At 56.3% G+C, this 13396-nt stretch overlaps 2 protein-coding genes across 16 annotated transcripts in view; both read left to right on the top strand.

The window, feature by feature from the left end:
• PUM1 (pumilio RNA binding family member 1) overlaps window positions 1-7450 on the top strand; it is a 64683-nt gene extending 57233 nt beyond the window's left edge. For all 15 annotated transcript variants that reach the window (XM_086863178.1, XM_086863175.1, XM_086863186.1 and 12 more), the window contains 3 exons: window positions 758-879; window positions 2807-2999; window positions 5697-7450. In XM_086863178.1, the coding sequence (XP_086719304.1) occupies window positions 758-879; window positions 2807-2999; window positions 5697-5828 (447 nt within the window). In that variant the 3' untranslated portion in view covers window positions 5829-7450. The remainder of the gene's footprint in view (window positions 1-757; window positions 880-2806; window positions 3000-5696) is intronic.
• Window positions 7451-11290: 3840 nt separating this feature from the next.
• Window positions 11291-13396, top strand: part of SDC3 (syndecan 3) — a 35892-nt gene continuing 33786 nt past the window's right edge. Inside the window, exon 1 of the mRNA XM_086863380.1 lies at window positions 11291-11478. Within this exon, the coding sequence (XP_086719506.1) occupies window positions 11389-11478 (90 nt within the window). The 5' untranslated portion in view covers window positions 11291-11388. The remainder of the gene's footprint in view (window positions 11479-13396) is intronic.

Genomic DNA, 13396 nt, shown 5'->3' with positions numbered 1-13396 from the left:
AGTGCAGGGGTGTTGTCACCTCTGTGTCCTGCTGCTCCATCACTGGGGGGGTGCCAAGAGCTCTTACTCCAAGGAAAAGGAGGTGCCAAGTGATGGGAATTCTTGGGAAGATTCTGTGCTCACCCTGCTCCTGGCTGCCCTCCCTCCTCCCTGCAGTCCTTGGGAGGAGCTGCTGGGCCAGGCTTTGACGCGGATTTTTGGGGATAAAGCAGCAAAGCCGCTCCTGCTCCGTTCCCAAATTCCCACTCCAGTGGTGGGGCAGGAACTGGGCCAGTTCCCGAGTCCTGTGTGCTCCCTGGGAACTGGGAGGAGGCTGGGCATGGACACCAGGCCATGGTACCCTGAACTGGAACAGAAATATCCTGAGGTCTGGAAATTGCCAAGGTGAGAACAGTGAGCCATGGCCAGACCCACGGCCCAGCCCTCCAGGACATGGGGTTGGGTAGGTTTGAACCTGGAGAGAGTGGAAAAAACTGGGAATAAAGCAAATATTGACATTTCCTGTGCAAGGACAGCATTTTGAGTTCTGTAAATAATACAAATTCTACAAAAATGCATTATTTTACCACCTGGTACCACCCTAGAACGGGCATCTTTGCAGAAATAGAAAGGACTGAGCTGATTTGTACATTAAACATTAGAATTAATCTTCAGTTGAACTTTTAACTCTGAAAGCACTTTGGGAATCAGTTTGCTGGGAATGTTTCTAGTCCATTTATCCAGCTGGTGTGACGGGCTGCTGCTGTCTCCCAACCAGGATCAGTATGGGAATTACGTTATCCAGCACGTCCTGGAGCACGGCCGGCCCGAGGACAAGAGCAAGATCGTAGCAGAGATCAGAGGCAACGTGCTCGTGTTGAGTCAACATAAATTTGCCAGGTAGGAATCCCTCCCTGAAGTTTTCCCCCTGGGAGCAGGGACACGTGGAAGAGCTGCAGAGGACTTAGGGGATTTTGGGAATCCTGTGAGAAGTGAAAAATGACTTTTTCTTCACGAAAAGATGTTACAATGGTTATGAGCTGGGGTGTGCCAGCCAGTCTGCCGTGGAGGAGGATGGAGATGTGGAAGAGCAGCTCTGATCCAAGCTCCCAGATTTAACCAGGAATTCTTGCTTGGTTTGGTTGATCTGATTTATTTTCACGGGGTTGAAGCTGTCACTACCCCGTGGGTGATACGAACATTCACTGCCCCGGGATGCTGTGTCCAGCCACGGGGGGATTTGGGAAATCAGTGCAGCAGCAATCCATCCCACTTTCCCCAGTGGCATTTCCACTCCCAGCATCATTCCCAGCCTTCTGCTGTGTCCCTCTTGAGTCACACCCCAGGAATCCTCCACGGGGAGCTGCAGCATTCCCAGATGCTGCAGAGCCACACGTGGGTGGAGCAGAGCCCAGGTATTTGTGCTTCCCACGAGTGGGAATCCCTGCTGGATGTGCTTTCAGCCCCTGGAACACGAAGGCTGAGCTCTTCAAAGGCTCAGAATTCCCCCTTCCTCTGATGAGAATACCCATGGACACGAGGGAAGCAGAGCTTTAATGAGAATCAGGAGAGCGTGGTCTTCACGTTGTTATTTCAGGTTCTTCCTCCCTGCTTTGCCTCCCTCTTTATTCCCAAACTCCTTCCCAGCTGGAGCATTAATTAGTGCAGGTTCCCCCGGGCTGAGCCAGCCTGCTGGGAGCCAGGCAGGGCTGTGGGATGAGCCCAGCCCTCAGTCCCCTTCCACACCCCCACCTCTGGCTCCCTCAGAGCCCAGGCTGCTCACTGATACATTCAGGAATTCTGGAAATCCTCTGCTTGGCTGGGGGTTTTCATTCCTGAGTGAGCATTTCCGTGTTGTCGTAACCTTGGGTGTCCATTCCAGCCTGGAGAAAATCACAGCAGCAACTTGGCTTCTGTGCTGGGAGAGTGGGCACTGACCTGAACGGGTCCAGTTCCCAAATTCCCTGATCCAATTCCTGAATTCCCAGTGAATCCCAAGGCACAGACTGGGGTGAGATAGGAACTGATCCAGTTCCCAAATTCCCAGTGAATCCCAGGGCACAGACTGGGGTGAGATGGGAACTGATCCAGTTGCTGAATTCCCACTGAATTCAAAGGCACAGACTGGGGTGAGATAGGAACTGATCCAATTCCCAAATTCCCACTGAATCCCAGGGCACAGACTGGGGTGAAACACGAGCCTGTCCCAGTCCCAAACCCCGCTATCCCAATTCCCGTGTGCCATTGCCGAGCTGTGCCAGCCCCTCCGTGTCCTGCCTGTCCCCAGGGCGGCGCGGGTGCCATCCCTGGGGCCGGTGCCATCCCTGGGGCTGGTGACAGCCCCCAGAGCCGGTGACAGCCCCCAGAGCCGGTGACAGCCCCCAGGGCTGGTGACAGCCCCCGGAGCCGGTGACAGCCCCTGGAGCCGCTCCCTGTGTGGGTGACAGCCCCGGGGCGGGTGACAGCCCCTGCAGCTGCTCCCTGCATGGGTGACAGTCCCCAGAGCCGCTCCCTGCATGGGTGACAGTCCCCAGAGCCGCTCCCTGTGTGGGTGACAGTCCCCAGAGCCGCTCCCCATGCGGGTGACAGCCCCCGGAGCTGCTGCCCATGCAGGTGCCATCCCTGGGGCGGGTGACAGCCCCCGGAGCCACTCCCCAGAGCTGCTGGGAGCCCCCGGAGCCGCTCCCCGCGCGGGTGACAGTCCCGGGGCGGGTGACAGTCCCCAGAGCCGCTCCCTGTGTGGGTGACAGTCCCCAGAGCCGCTCCCTGCACGGGTGACAGTCCCCGCAGCCGCTCCCCGCGGTGACAGCCGCTCCTGCCGTTGCAGTAACGTGGTGGAGAAGTGTGTGACGCACGCGTCGCGCACGGAGCGCGCCATGCTCATCGACGAGGTGTGCACCATGAACGACGGCCCCCACAGTGCCTTATACACCATGATGAAGGATCAGTACGCCAACTACGTGGTGCAGAAGATGATCGACGTGGCAGAGCCGGCCCAGAGGAAGATTGTCATGCACAAGGTGAGCAGCTGCTGCCTGGGCTGTGCTGGGAACTGGGGCTGGGTGCTGGCAGAGGGGTTCAGGGGGTGTCAGTAGGTGAAAGATGGAAATTATAGAATGCTTTGGGTTGGAAGGGACCTCAAAACTCGTCCTGTTCCACCCCAGGGTCACCCCCACTGTCCCCAGGGTCACCCCCACTGTCCCCAGGGTCACCCCCACTGTCCCAGGGTCACCCCCACTGTCCCCAGGGTCACCCCCACTGTCCCCAGGGTCATCCCCCACTGTCCCAGGCTGCTCCAGCCCCAATGTCCAGCCTGGCCTTGGGCACTGCCAGGGATCCAGGGACAGCCACAGCTGCTCTGGCAATTCCAGCCCAGCCCCTCCCCACCCTCCCAGGGAACAATTCCTGCCCAAGATCCCACCCCAATCTCCCCTTTTCCAATCTCAAGCCATTCCCTGGGTCCTGTCACTCCATTCCCTTGTCACAAATCCCTCTCCAGCTTTCTGGAGGCCCAGGGAGCTGTCCCTGGGGTTCAGCTGGCAGCAGTGCCCGTGTCCCAGTGACCCAGTTCTGCAGGGAGCAGGCGCTGCTGTGCTGCCAGCGCTGGGCTGGGCCTGCAGCTCCGGGGGCTGGGGCACAGTCAGCGCTCCCAGGAGCCCCCCAGGCCTGGGGCCGTGTCCCTGGGTCTGTGTCACCTGCTCGTGTCCCCTGCCTGTGTCCCCAGGGCTGTGCCAGCCCCTCCTGTCCCTCCCAGGGCCGCTGGCCTCGCCTGGTGCCACCTCCGAGCCCACAGCCACAAATCAAATCCTGTTTTCTCATTGTAAATGAGTTTGGATGTGACACTTCCCAGAATCCCGGGATCCCTGGGGCTGGAAAAGCCTTCCAAGGCTCCAGCCCGTGCCCCATCCTCCCCTTGTCCCCTCCGGAGCGCTCGGTGTCACCTCCCGCCCGGGATGGCCACTCCAAACCTCCCTGGGCACTTCCATGAGCAGAAATCCTCCTGCCAGCCCAGCCCTGCAGGGTTCAGCACTGCCCTGCCGTGTTGGGATGCAGGAGTTCACATTTAGCCAAAATTGAGCTGTTTGGAGTGAAATCTGCCTCGCTGCCACCCCCAGGGCCCCGTGCCTGCTGCTGCAAGGGCAGGGAGCTCTGGGAGCAGGGAATAGCTTCATTTTCCTGCTTTTAAAGGTCACATCTGCAGGGCTTTACAGTGGCAATGGACGGGGAATAGCAGGCTAAAAATGGGGGTTTTCATTTTCCTCAGTGACATTTTTTGGGGTTTGTTGATGAAAAATCCCAGGCACAGCCAGAGATGAAATCCTGACTGACCCAGGCATGGAAAAGCTGAGATTTATTTATTTTGAACAGTGTCAGGTGCTCAAATGCTAATGAGGCATTTTTATTATTACATTTAAGCACCCCTGAGTAAACCAGACTGATTTTTTTTCTGTAAGAAACGGGAATTGGTGTGAGGGAGCTGTTTTGAGCTCCACATGCAGGGAATCAACACAAACAGCTGGAATAATCCTCAGGGATGTTAATTCTCAGCTTTAGGAGCCACTCAGAGTCATTCTTTTAACCCCAAATCTGTTTTAGTCCACAAGAAATGCTAAAGAAAATTAAATAAAGAGATCTGGCAAGGGATACACCAAATTTATCTGTGGCATTATGGATTTACTAATCCATAACAGAGAGTTGTGTATTAAAATAAAAAAAAAACCAAAACAAACCACGAATGATTGTTCCTGACATTCCTTACTTTCTTCTTCCCATGGAGCAAAGCCTTTGGAATAAAATGCAAATTAGATTATCAGTGGGGCTGTCAAAAATAGCTCAGGGTTGACAGCTAAATGGGCCTGAGTGAATGTGATTTCAGCTGTGATCCCAGGCTGCAGGAAAGCCTGGAAAAACGGAGCCAGGGGCTGTGGGAACGGCTGGGAATTGTGGAAAACTGCAGGCTGGGATGGGCTTTAAAATGGGATTTTATTAAAAAAATTCAATTGAGAAGTGACTTTTTAACGGTTGTGTCAGTAAAGGGAAAAAAGGGCTGGAGCTGGGCAGAGAAGGAATGCTTGGAATTGCTTGGAATTGCTTGGAATTGCTTGGAATTGCTTGGAATTCCCGGTTTTTGCTGGGCACAGGCATCATTCCTGCTGGGAATGGGGAGCCAGGCTGGGATCTGTGGTTTTGGAGTGTGGGTCCCTGGAGAGGAGCAGGCACTGGGGGGACTGGGGCGCTTTGGGATGGGTTCCTGGTTATGGGCAGGAATGGGATGTGGCCACCCTGGAGCAGGGGATGCTGGACATCCACAGCCTCTTCCCACCTGGGGAGGAAAACGTGGAGAAATCCCGGAATCCTGGAAAGGTTTGGGTTGGAGAACCCTTAATCCCATCCAGGGACACTTGCACTGCCCCAGGCTGATCCCAGCCCCATCCAGGGGCAGCTCTGGGCATCCCATCCCAGCCAAGAATCCCTTCCCAAAATCCCACCTCACCCTTCCCAGGCACAGAATTCCCTAAATCCCAAACCCCAGCGCTCTGCTGCACAATCCTGGTGGGACTGGGGACCCTCAGCGGGATTCCCGGGAATGTGGGGTGTCCCTTGGGTGTCCCTTGGGTGTCCCTTGGGTGTCCCTTGGGTGTCTGTGTGTCCCAGGGCTGGGTGGGGTGGCTGTATCCACTCTGAATCCCGGTTTTTTTCCCGCTTTTCCCCGGCAGATCCGGCCCCACATCGCCACCCTGCGCAAATACACCTACGGGAAGCACATCCTGGCCAAGCTGGAGAAATACTACATGAAGAACGGGGTGGACCTGGGGCCCATCTGCGGCCCCCCCAACGGCATCATCTGAGCCCAGCCCGCCTCCAGAGGCACTCCAGGATCCCAGAACCCAGCCCAGGAATCCATCCCAGAATCTATCCCAGGAACCCAGCCCAGGAACCCAGCCCAGGAATCCACCCCTGGAATCCATCCCAGGATCTATCCCAGGAACCCAGCCCAGGATCCATCCCAAAACCCATCCCAAAACCCATCCCAAAACCCATCCCAGGAATCCATCCCAGGAATCCATCCCAGGAATCCATCCCAGAATCCATCCCAAAATCCATCCCAAAATCCATCCCAAAATCCATCCCAGGAATCCATCCCAGGAATCCATCCCTGGAATCCATCCCTGGAATCCACCCCAGGAATCCATCCCAGAACCCAGCCCAGGAACCCAGCCCAAAATCCATCCCAAAATCCATCCCTGGAATCCACCCCAGGAATCCTTCCCTGGAATCCACCCCAGGAATCCATCCCAAAATCCATCCCAGGATCCATCCCTGGAACCCATCCCAAAATCCATCCCAAAATCCATCCCTGGAATCCTTCCCAGGAATCCACCCCTGGAACCCATCCCAAAATCCACCCCAGGATCCACCCACACCTCCCGCCACGGTTGCTTAAAAAAACCCAACAAAACCACAAACAAACAAAACCCACAAAAAAAAAAAAAAAGAGAAAGAAACAACAAACAAAGGAAAGCAGAAAACAAAACAAAAAAAAAACCACAAAAAAAAAAAAAAGAAGAGAAGCCTTTGTAAATTTCTTTAATTTTATTATGCATAACATGTACTAATTATTTTTTTTAATTAACTAATTGCCCTGCTGTTTTACTGGTGTATAGAATTCTTGTACATAGGTCTCAGATGTACATGGAAGGCCACATTTTTGTTCACTGTTGTATCTATATTCCAAATGTGGAGACTTTTCAGGGTGGTTGGTTTGAAGACAACAAACAAACAAAACAGGGAATTTAAAAAAAAAAACAAACAAAACAAAAAACCCATTTTTAATTCTTCATTTTTTGCAAATAACTTCTTTTTTTGGGTTTTTTTTTTTTTTAACCTCCTTTTAGCCCAAAAGTCAGCGAGAATTTGGGATTTTTAGCTCAGTGACACCGCTGCTAAGAAATACTGAAAAGAGGAAAATTCAACTTGCTGAAGTCTGGTTTTTAAACAAAGACACCAAAATTCCGGTTTGGGGACTTTTTAATGGTTTTATTTCTATTTTATTTGTGACTCTGACATGCTGGAGGAGGGAGCTTTGCTGGCATTTTCAGAAAACACCCAGAGATGATTTTTAAACAGGAGGATTTTTGGGATTTTTTTTTTTTTTTATTCCCACTCCTCTGTTCACCTGGAGAGACACAATTTGATTATTTAGCATGAGGAAAAACAAAACAAAACAACAAAAAAAAAAAATCCAACTCGGCTTTGGTCTTGCTTCTATAAATATATAGTGTATACTTGGTGTAGACTTTACATATATAAAAATTTGTAGTATTTTCTTGTTTTGATGTCTGATCTGTATCTATAATGTACCCTAGTAGTGGAACATACTTCTGACTGTACAATTGTACATTTGTAAACCTCTGTAATGTAAATGTGGAGAAGTTTGAATCGACATAAAACCCGTTTTTTGGTAAGAAAACAGGAAAAAAAAAAGAATTTAGCAAAACCTGTGCATTTCAGTGTATATTCACACCTTTTATGGTCGTAGCATATAGTGTTGTATATTGTAAATTGTAATTTCAACCAGAAGTAAATTTTTTCTTTTGAAGGAAATGTTCTCTTTATACAGCCTAGTTAATGTTTAAAAACAAAAAAACAAAAAACAAAAAAAAAAAAAGGAAGAAAAATAAACTGCTTGGTTTTATTTGTCACCTAGTTGGACGGTAGAGATCCTTTCTAAATGTTCTCCAGACCCGATTCAGTTCCAAATAGTGTTTTTTTGAATCTTACAAAGTAATGTTTTGCTTCTTTTGTGACAGTAAGAAACAAAAAAGTGCAAAAGTACAGCCCCCCTCCCGGTTTTCCTTACAATCAGAGCCCCCTTTTCACCTTGTAAAGTGTGAATCACCTCCCCCCCGCCCCTTTTTTTGTACAGAAGATGAACTGTATTTTGCATTTTGTCTACTTGTAAGTGAATGTAACATACTGTCAATTTTCCTCGTTTGAATATAGAATTGTAACACTACACGGTGTACATTTACAGAGCCTTGTGTATATTTCCAATGAACTTTTTTGCAAGCACACTTGTAACCATATGTGTATAATTAACAAACCTGTGTATGCTTCTGCCTGGGCGACTATTTTTTGTAACTCTTGTGTAGATTGTCTCTAAACAACGTGTGATCTTTATTTTGAAAAATACAGAACTTTGGAATCTGCCTCTGCCTCCGGTGGAATCGTTTGTTTGATTTGGGAGCGATCTTCTCCCATCCCTCTCCATCTTCTTCTTTGGATCTTCTCCCATCCCTCTCCATCTTTTCCTTTGGATCTTCTCCCATCCCTCTCCATCTTTTCCTTCTCCTTTGGATCTTTTCCTTCTCCTTTGGATCTTCTCCCATCCCTCTCCATCTTCTCCTTTGGATCTTCTCCCATCCCTCTCCATCTTTTCCTTCTCCTCTTGATCTCCCATCCCTCTCCATCTTTTCCTTCTCCTCTTGATCTTTTCCTTCTCCTTTGGATCTTCTCCCATCCCTCTCCATCTTTTCCTTCTCCTGTTGATCTTTTCCCATCCCTCTCCATCTTCTCCTCTTGATTTTTTCCTTCTCTCGATCTTTTCCTTCTCCTCTTGATCTTCTCCCATCCCTCTCCATCTTTTCCTTCTCCTGTTGATCTTTTCCTTCTCCTTTGGATCTTTTCCTTCTCCTCTCCATCTTTTCCTTCTCCTCTTGATCTTCTCCCATCCCTCTCCATCTTTTCCTTCTCCTTTGGATCTTTTCCTTCTCCTCTTGATCTTCTCCCATCCCTCTCCATCTTTTCCTTCTCCCTTGGATCTTTTCCCATCCCTCTCGATCTTTTCCTTCTCCTCTTGATCTTTTCCTGCTCCTTTTCATCTTTTCCCACTTTTCTCCATCTTTTCCTTCTCCTTTTGATCTTTTCTGTCTCCTCTCGATCTTTTCCCACTTTTCTCGATCTTTTCCTTCTCCTTTGGATCTTTTCCTTCTCCTTTGGATCTTCTCCCATCCCTCTCCATCTTTTCCTTCTCCTGTTGATCTTTTCCTTCTCCTCTCGATCTTTTCCTGCTCCTCTCGATCTTTTCCCACTTTTCTCGATCTTTTCCTTCTCCTCTTGATCTTTTCCTTCTCCTCTCAATCTTTTCCTTCTCCTCTTGATCTTTTCCTGCTCCTTTTCATCTTTTCCCACTTTTCTCAATCTTTTCCTTCTCCTTTTGATCTTTTCCTTCTCCTTTGGATCTTCTCCCATCCCTCTCCATCTTTTCCTTCTCCTTTTGATCTTTTCCCATCCCTCTCGATCTTTTCCTGCTCCTTTGGATCTTTTCCTTCTCCTCTCAATCTTTTCCCACTTTTCTCGATCTTTTCCTGCTCCTTTTGATCTTTTCCTTCTCCTCTCGATCTTTTCCTTCTCCTTTGGATCTTCTCCTTTGGATCTTTTCCCATCCCTCTCCATCTTTTCCTTCTCCTGTTGATCTTTTCCTTCTCCTTTTGATCTTTTCCTGCTCTTCTCAATCTTTTCCCACTTTTCTCGATCTTTTCCTTCTCCTTTTGATCTTTTCCTTCTCCTCTCAATCTTTTCCTTCTCCTCTCGATCTTTTCCCGCTCCTGTGGTTGTTGAACTCTGCACATTTGGGGTTCACTCCTGGTTCCCAGGGTCTGGAGCGCTCGTCTTTGGGGCTTTGGGTGATTTTTGGGTGTCTCGGGGCTCTTTGGTGCCGGTGCAGCTCGGCCAGCTGCGGCTTTGGGGACAAACACGGTGAAAACAACAGGTGGAAATCGGGGTTTTAATCTTGAATTCAGCGCTGAGACTTCAGTTCGGGCTGGGGAGGAAGGGGAGCGTGTCCAGGCTGTGTCCGTGGGTCTGTCCCCAGGCCCTGTGTCCGTGTGTCTGTCCCCAGGCCCTGTGTGTGTGTGTGTGTGTCTGTCCCCAGGCTGTGTCTGTGTGTCCCCAGGCCCTGTGTGTGTCTGTCCCCAGGGCTCTGGGTCTGTCCCCAGGCTGTATCTGGGTCTGTCCCCAGGCTGTGTCTGTGTGTCTGTGTGTCCCCAGGCTGTATCTGTGTGTCCCCAGGCTCTGGGTGTGTCCCCAGGGTTCTGTGTGTGTGTGTGTGTCTGTCCCCAGGCTGTATCTGGGTCTGTCCCCAGGCTCTGGGTCTGTCCCCAGGCTCTGGGTCTGTCCCCAGGGCTCTGGGTCTGTCCCCAGGCTCTGGGTCTGTCCCCAGGCTGTGTCTGGGTCTGTCCCCAGGCTCTGGGTCTGTCCCCAGGCTCTGGGTCTGTCCCCAGGCTCCTGCAGCTCCGGGCTCTGCCCTGGGCATCGTTCCGAGCCCTTCGGGAACGGGATCGGCTCCGGGTGCTGGAGGGGACCCGGCCCGGGAGGGACAGCGGGATCCGAGGGGACACCGGGATCCGAGGGGACACCGGGATCCGAGGGGACACCGGGATCCGAGGGGACGCCAGGGGACACCAGGGGACACCAGGAGCTGCCGCAGCGGGGACAGGGACCCTTTGGCAGCGCCCTCCGCCCCCCCACCCTTCGGAGGTCACCCCTGGGGTGCCATCCCTCGCTGGGGACCGGCGGGGACCCGCGGGCCTGGCCCGGTCCCTGCAGGGGTGGCGGCGGCCACGGCGGGGCGGTGCAGCCCCAGCAACGCTCCCGGGCCGGGCTGCGAGGGGACCCTCTGTGGGGGGACACCCGTCACCCCTCCCGGGGACACCCCCGGACCCTCTGTGGGGGGACACCCGTCACCCCTCCCGGGGACACCCCCGGCACCGGGACCCCCTCCTGGGGACACCCCCGGACCCTCTGTGCCCCAAATCTCTCCCCCTCTGTCCCCGGTCGCCCCCCCAGTCTGCCCCAGGTCCCCCCATATGTCCCCCCCATTTAAGCCACGGTCCCCCTGCTCTACCCCACATCCCCCCATGCGCCCCCCAGTTCTCACCAACCCCGAGGTCCCCCAGTCTGCCCCGGGCCTCTCCCGTGTGTCCAGCTCGCCCCCCATCCACTACAGAGCCCCCCCAGACCCCCCCCGTGCTCCCCCCATCCACCCCCGGGTCCCCCAACCCGTCCCAGACGCCCCCCGGCTGCTCCCCACGCTCCTCCCCCCCTACCCCAGCGTCCCCTCCCTCCGTCCCCGTGCTCCCCCCATCCACCCCGGCTCCCCCCAGCCTGTCCCGGCCCCGCTGGTCCCCCCCGGCTCCTCCCCGTCCCCTCCCGCTGTCCCCGGCCCGGGGCGGGGCGCTCCCGGCTCGGGGGGCGGCGGGGCCGGGAGGGCGGCGGCGGCGGCCCCGCACCCAGAGCCCGCACCCAGCGCCCGCCTCCCGCGGGCGGCGGCAACAAAGGCCCTTCCCCGCCCCCGCCGCCGCCTCCCGCCGCTCCCGCCGCCGCCGGCAGCGTCCTTGCGGCAGGAAGATGCCCGGGGAGGTGCCGCCGCCGGCGGCCCGGGGGCTGCGGAGCCTCCCGCTGCTGCTGCTGCTGCTGCTGAGCGCCCGCGCCGCGCTGGTGAGTGCGGGGACACCGGCGGGGGCTCGGCCCGGGGACACCGGCACCGAGCGGGGGGAGAGGGCAGGGAGCGGCATCGGCACCGGGAGGGGGCGGGGGGCACCGGGAGGGGGCAGCGGGGACACCGGGAGGGGGCAGCGGGGACACCGGCCCGAGGATCAGCTGCCGTGGGCAGGGCGGTGGGACCGGCCCCGGTACCGTGCCCGGATCGGTACCGCGGGGCCGGCTCTGGGGCACCGTGCCCGGATCGGTTCCGTGCCCGGATCGGTACCGTGCCCGGATCGGTTCCGTGCTTGGATCGGTACCGTGCCCGGATCGGTACCGTGCCCGGATCGGTACCGCGGGCCCGGTCTCTGTGGGGCACCGTGCCCGGATCGGTTCCGTGCCCGGGTCGGTTCCGTGCCCGGATCGGTACCGTGCCCGGATCGGTACCGCCGGGCCCGGTCTCTGTGGGGCACCGTGCCCGGATCGGTTCCGTGCCCGGATCGGTACCGCGGGGCTGGGTCTCTGTGGGGCACCGTGCCCGGGTCGGTTCCGTGCCCGGATCGGTACCGTGCCCGGATCGGTACCGTGCCCGGATCGGTACCGCCGGCCCGGTCTCTGTGGGGCACCGTGCACGGCCCCGGTTCCGCGCGTGGATCGCAGAGGGCGGAACCGGGGCAGCCGCAGCGGGCCGGGGGCGTGGGGCCGGTGGGTACCGAGGGGACACCGGCAGCCGGCCGGGGACCGGGACCCGGCTTGCGGGGGCTCCGGGACCGCCGTGGGGCCGCGCAGCTCCCGGGGGGCTCCGGGACCCGCAGCCTGCCCCGCACCGGCCCCGCAGAGCCCCCCCGAGCCCGGCAGGGGCGGCCCCCGGGGCTGTCCCCTCCCCTGCGACCCCCCGGGCGGTGCCGGGCAGGGTGGCGGCCGTGGGGAGGGGGCTGCGGGCAGCTGCCGTTTGAAGGTCGCAGGGAAACACGCCTTAAAAATCGCCCGGAGGGGCGGAGAGGGAGGAACCCCCCCTGCCGCTGCTCGGGGACAGCAGAAACTTGCCCCCCATCCTTTCCCTCTGCCTCGCCCTCCCCGATCCCCCTCCCCTCCCGCATCCCCAGCCCCCGCTGGGGCGGGGGGCGGCAGATGCAGCCCGGGCTGTGCGGGCAGCGCCCGCTTTTCCCTTTCCATGTGGCTGCAGGAGGGGCTGGGAGCCCTCGCGGCAGTTCCGAAACTGCTGCTCCCCACGGCCGGCTCCACCCGGGGGAGGCTCCATGGGGTCCCGGGGTCCCGGGGGAGGCTCCATGGGATCCTGGGGTCCCGGGGGAGGCTCCGCGGGGTCCCGGGGTCCCGGGGGAGGCTCCATGGGATCCTGGGGTCCCGGGAGCCCCGGCCCTGCCCCGGCCGGGCGCTGCAGTTTCGGGGCATTGGCGCTGCTTTTCGGGAGATGCTCTCGGGAAGGAGCCGGAGGATGCTTTTCCCTCCGGGAGCAACGGGAGAGGCTGGTGGGGAGGAAGGCTGCTCCTCCTCCTCCTCGGGCTGTTTATTCAGGCCGATATTCCGAGTGCCAGGGCTCCAGGGGAGTCTCTGCTCCATCCCCGGGTGCGGAGGGCTGAGCGTGGCTGTGCCGGTGTCCCTGGGGCTGCTCAAACTCCCCAGATGAGCTTTTCCCCTTCCCCTCTGGGGGAATTGGGGTTGTTGGTTGCTGGCTGAGGTTGTCGGCATTTCCTGAGCGGATTGAGGCCGTTTAGGAGAGGCTGTGGGGTTGTTCAGTGGAGGTGATGGGATGTGGGATGCTCCCGAGGGCTGGAGGAGCTGCTGCCTCCACCGGGATGGGATCAAGGCCTCTCCTCTCCCTCTCTCCTCCCTGGAGCTTTTCAATCCTTCCTTCTCCTTGGGCAGACTCAGCTCCTCCCTTGGCTCCCCGAGGGAAGCAGGGACCTGCCAC

This window comes from Cyanistes caeruleus, chromosome 26 (assembly GCF_971803275.1).
Source record: "Cyanistes caeruleus chromosome 26, bCyaCae1.hap1.1, whole genome shotgun sequence".
In the NCBI taxonomy this organism is placed as follows: domain Eukaryota; kingdom Metazoa; phylum Chordata; class Aves; order Passeriformes; family Paridae; genus Cyanistes; species Cyanistes caeruleus.
Note: the sequence above shows the minus strand (reverse complement) of the source record. Positions and strands in the feature narration are given on the sequence as shown.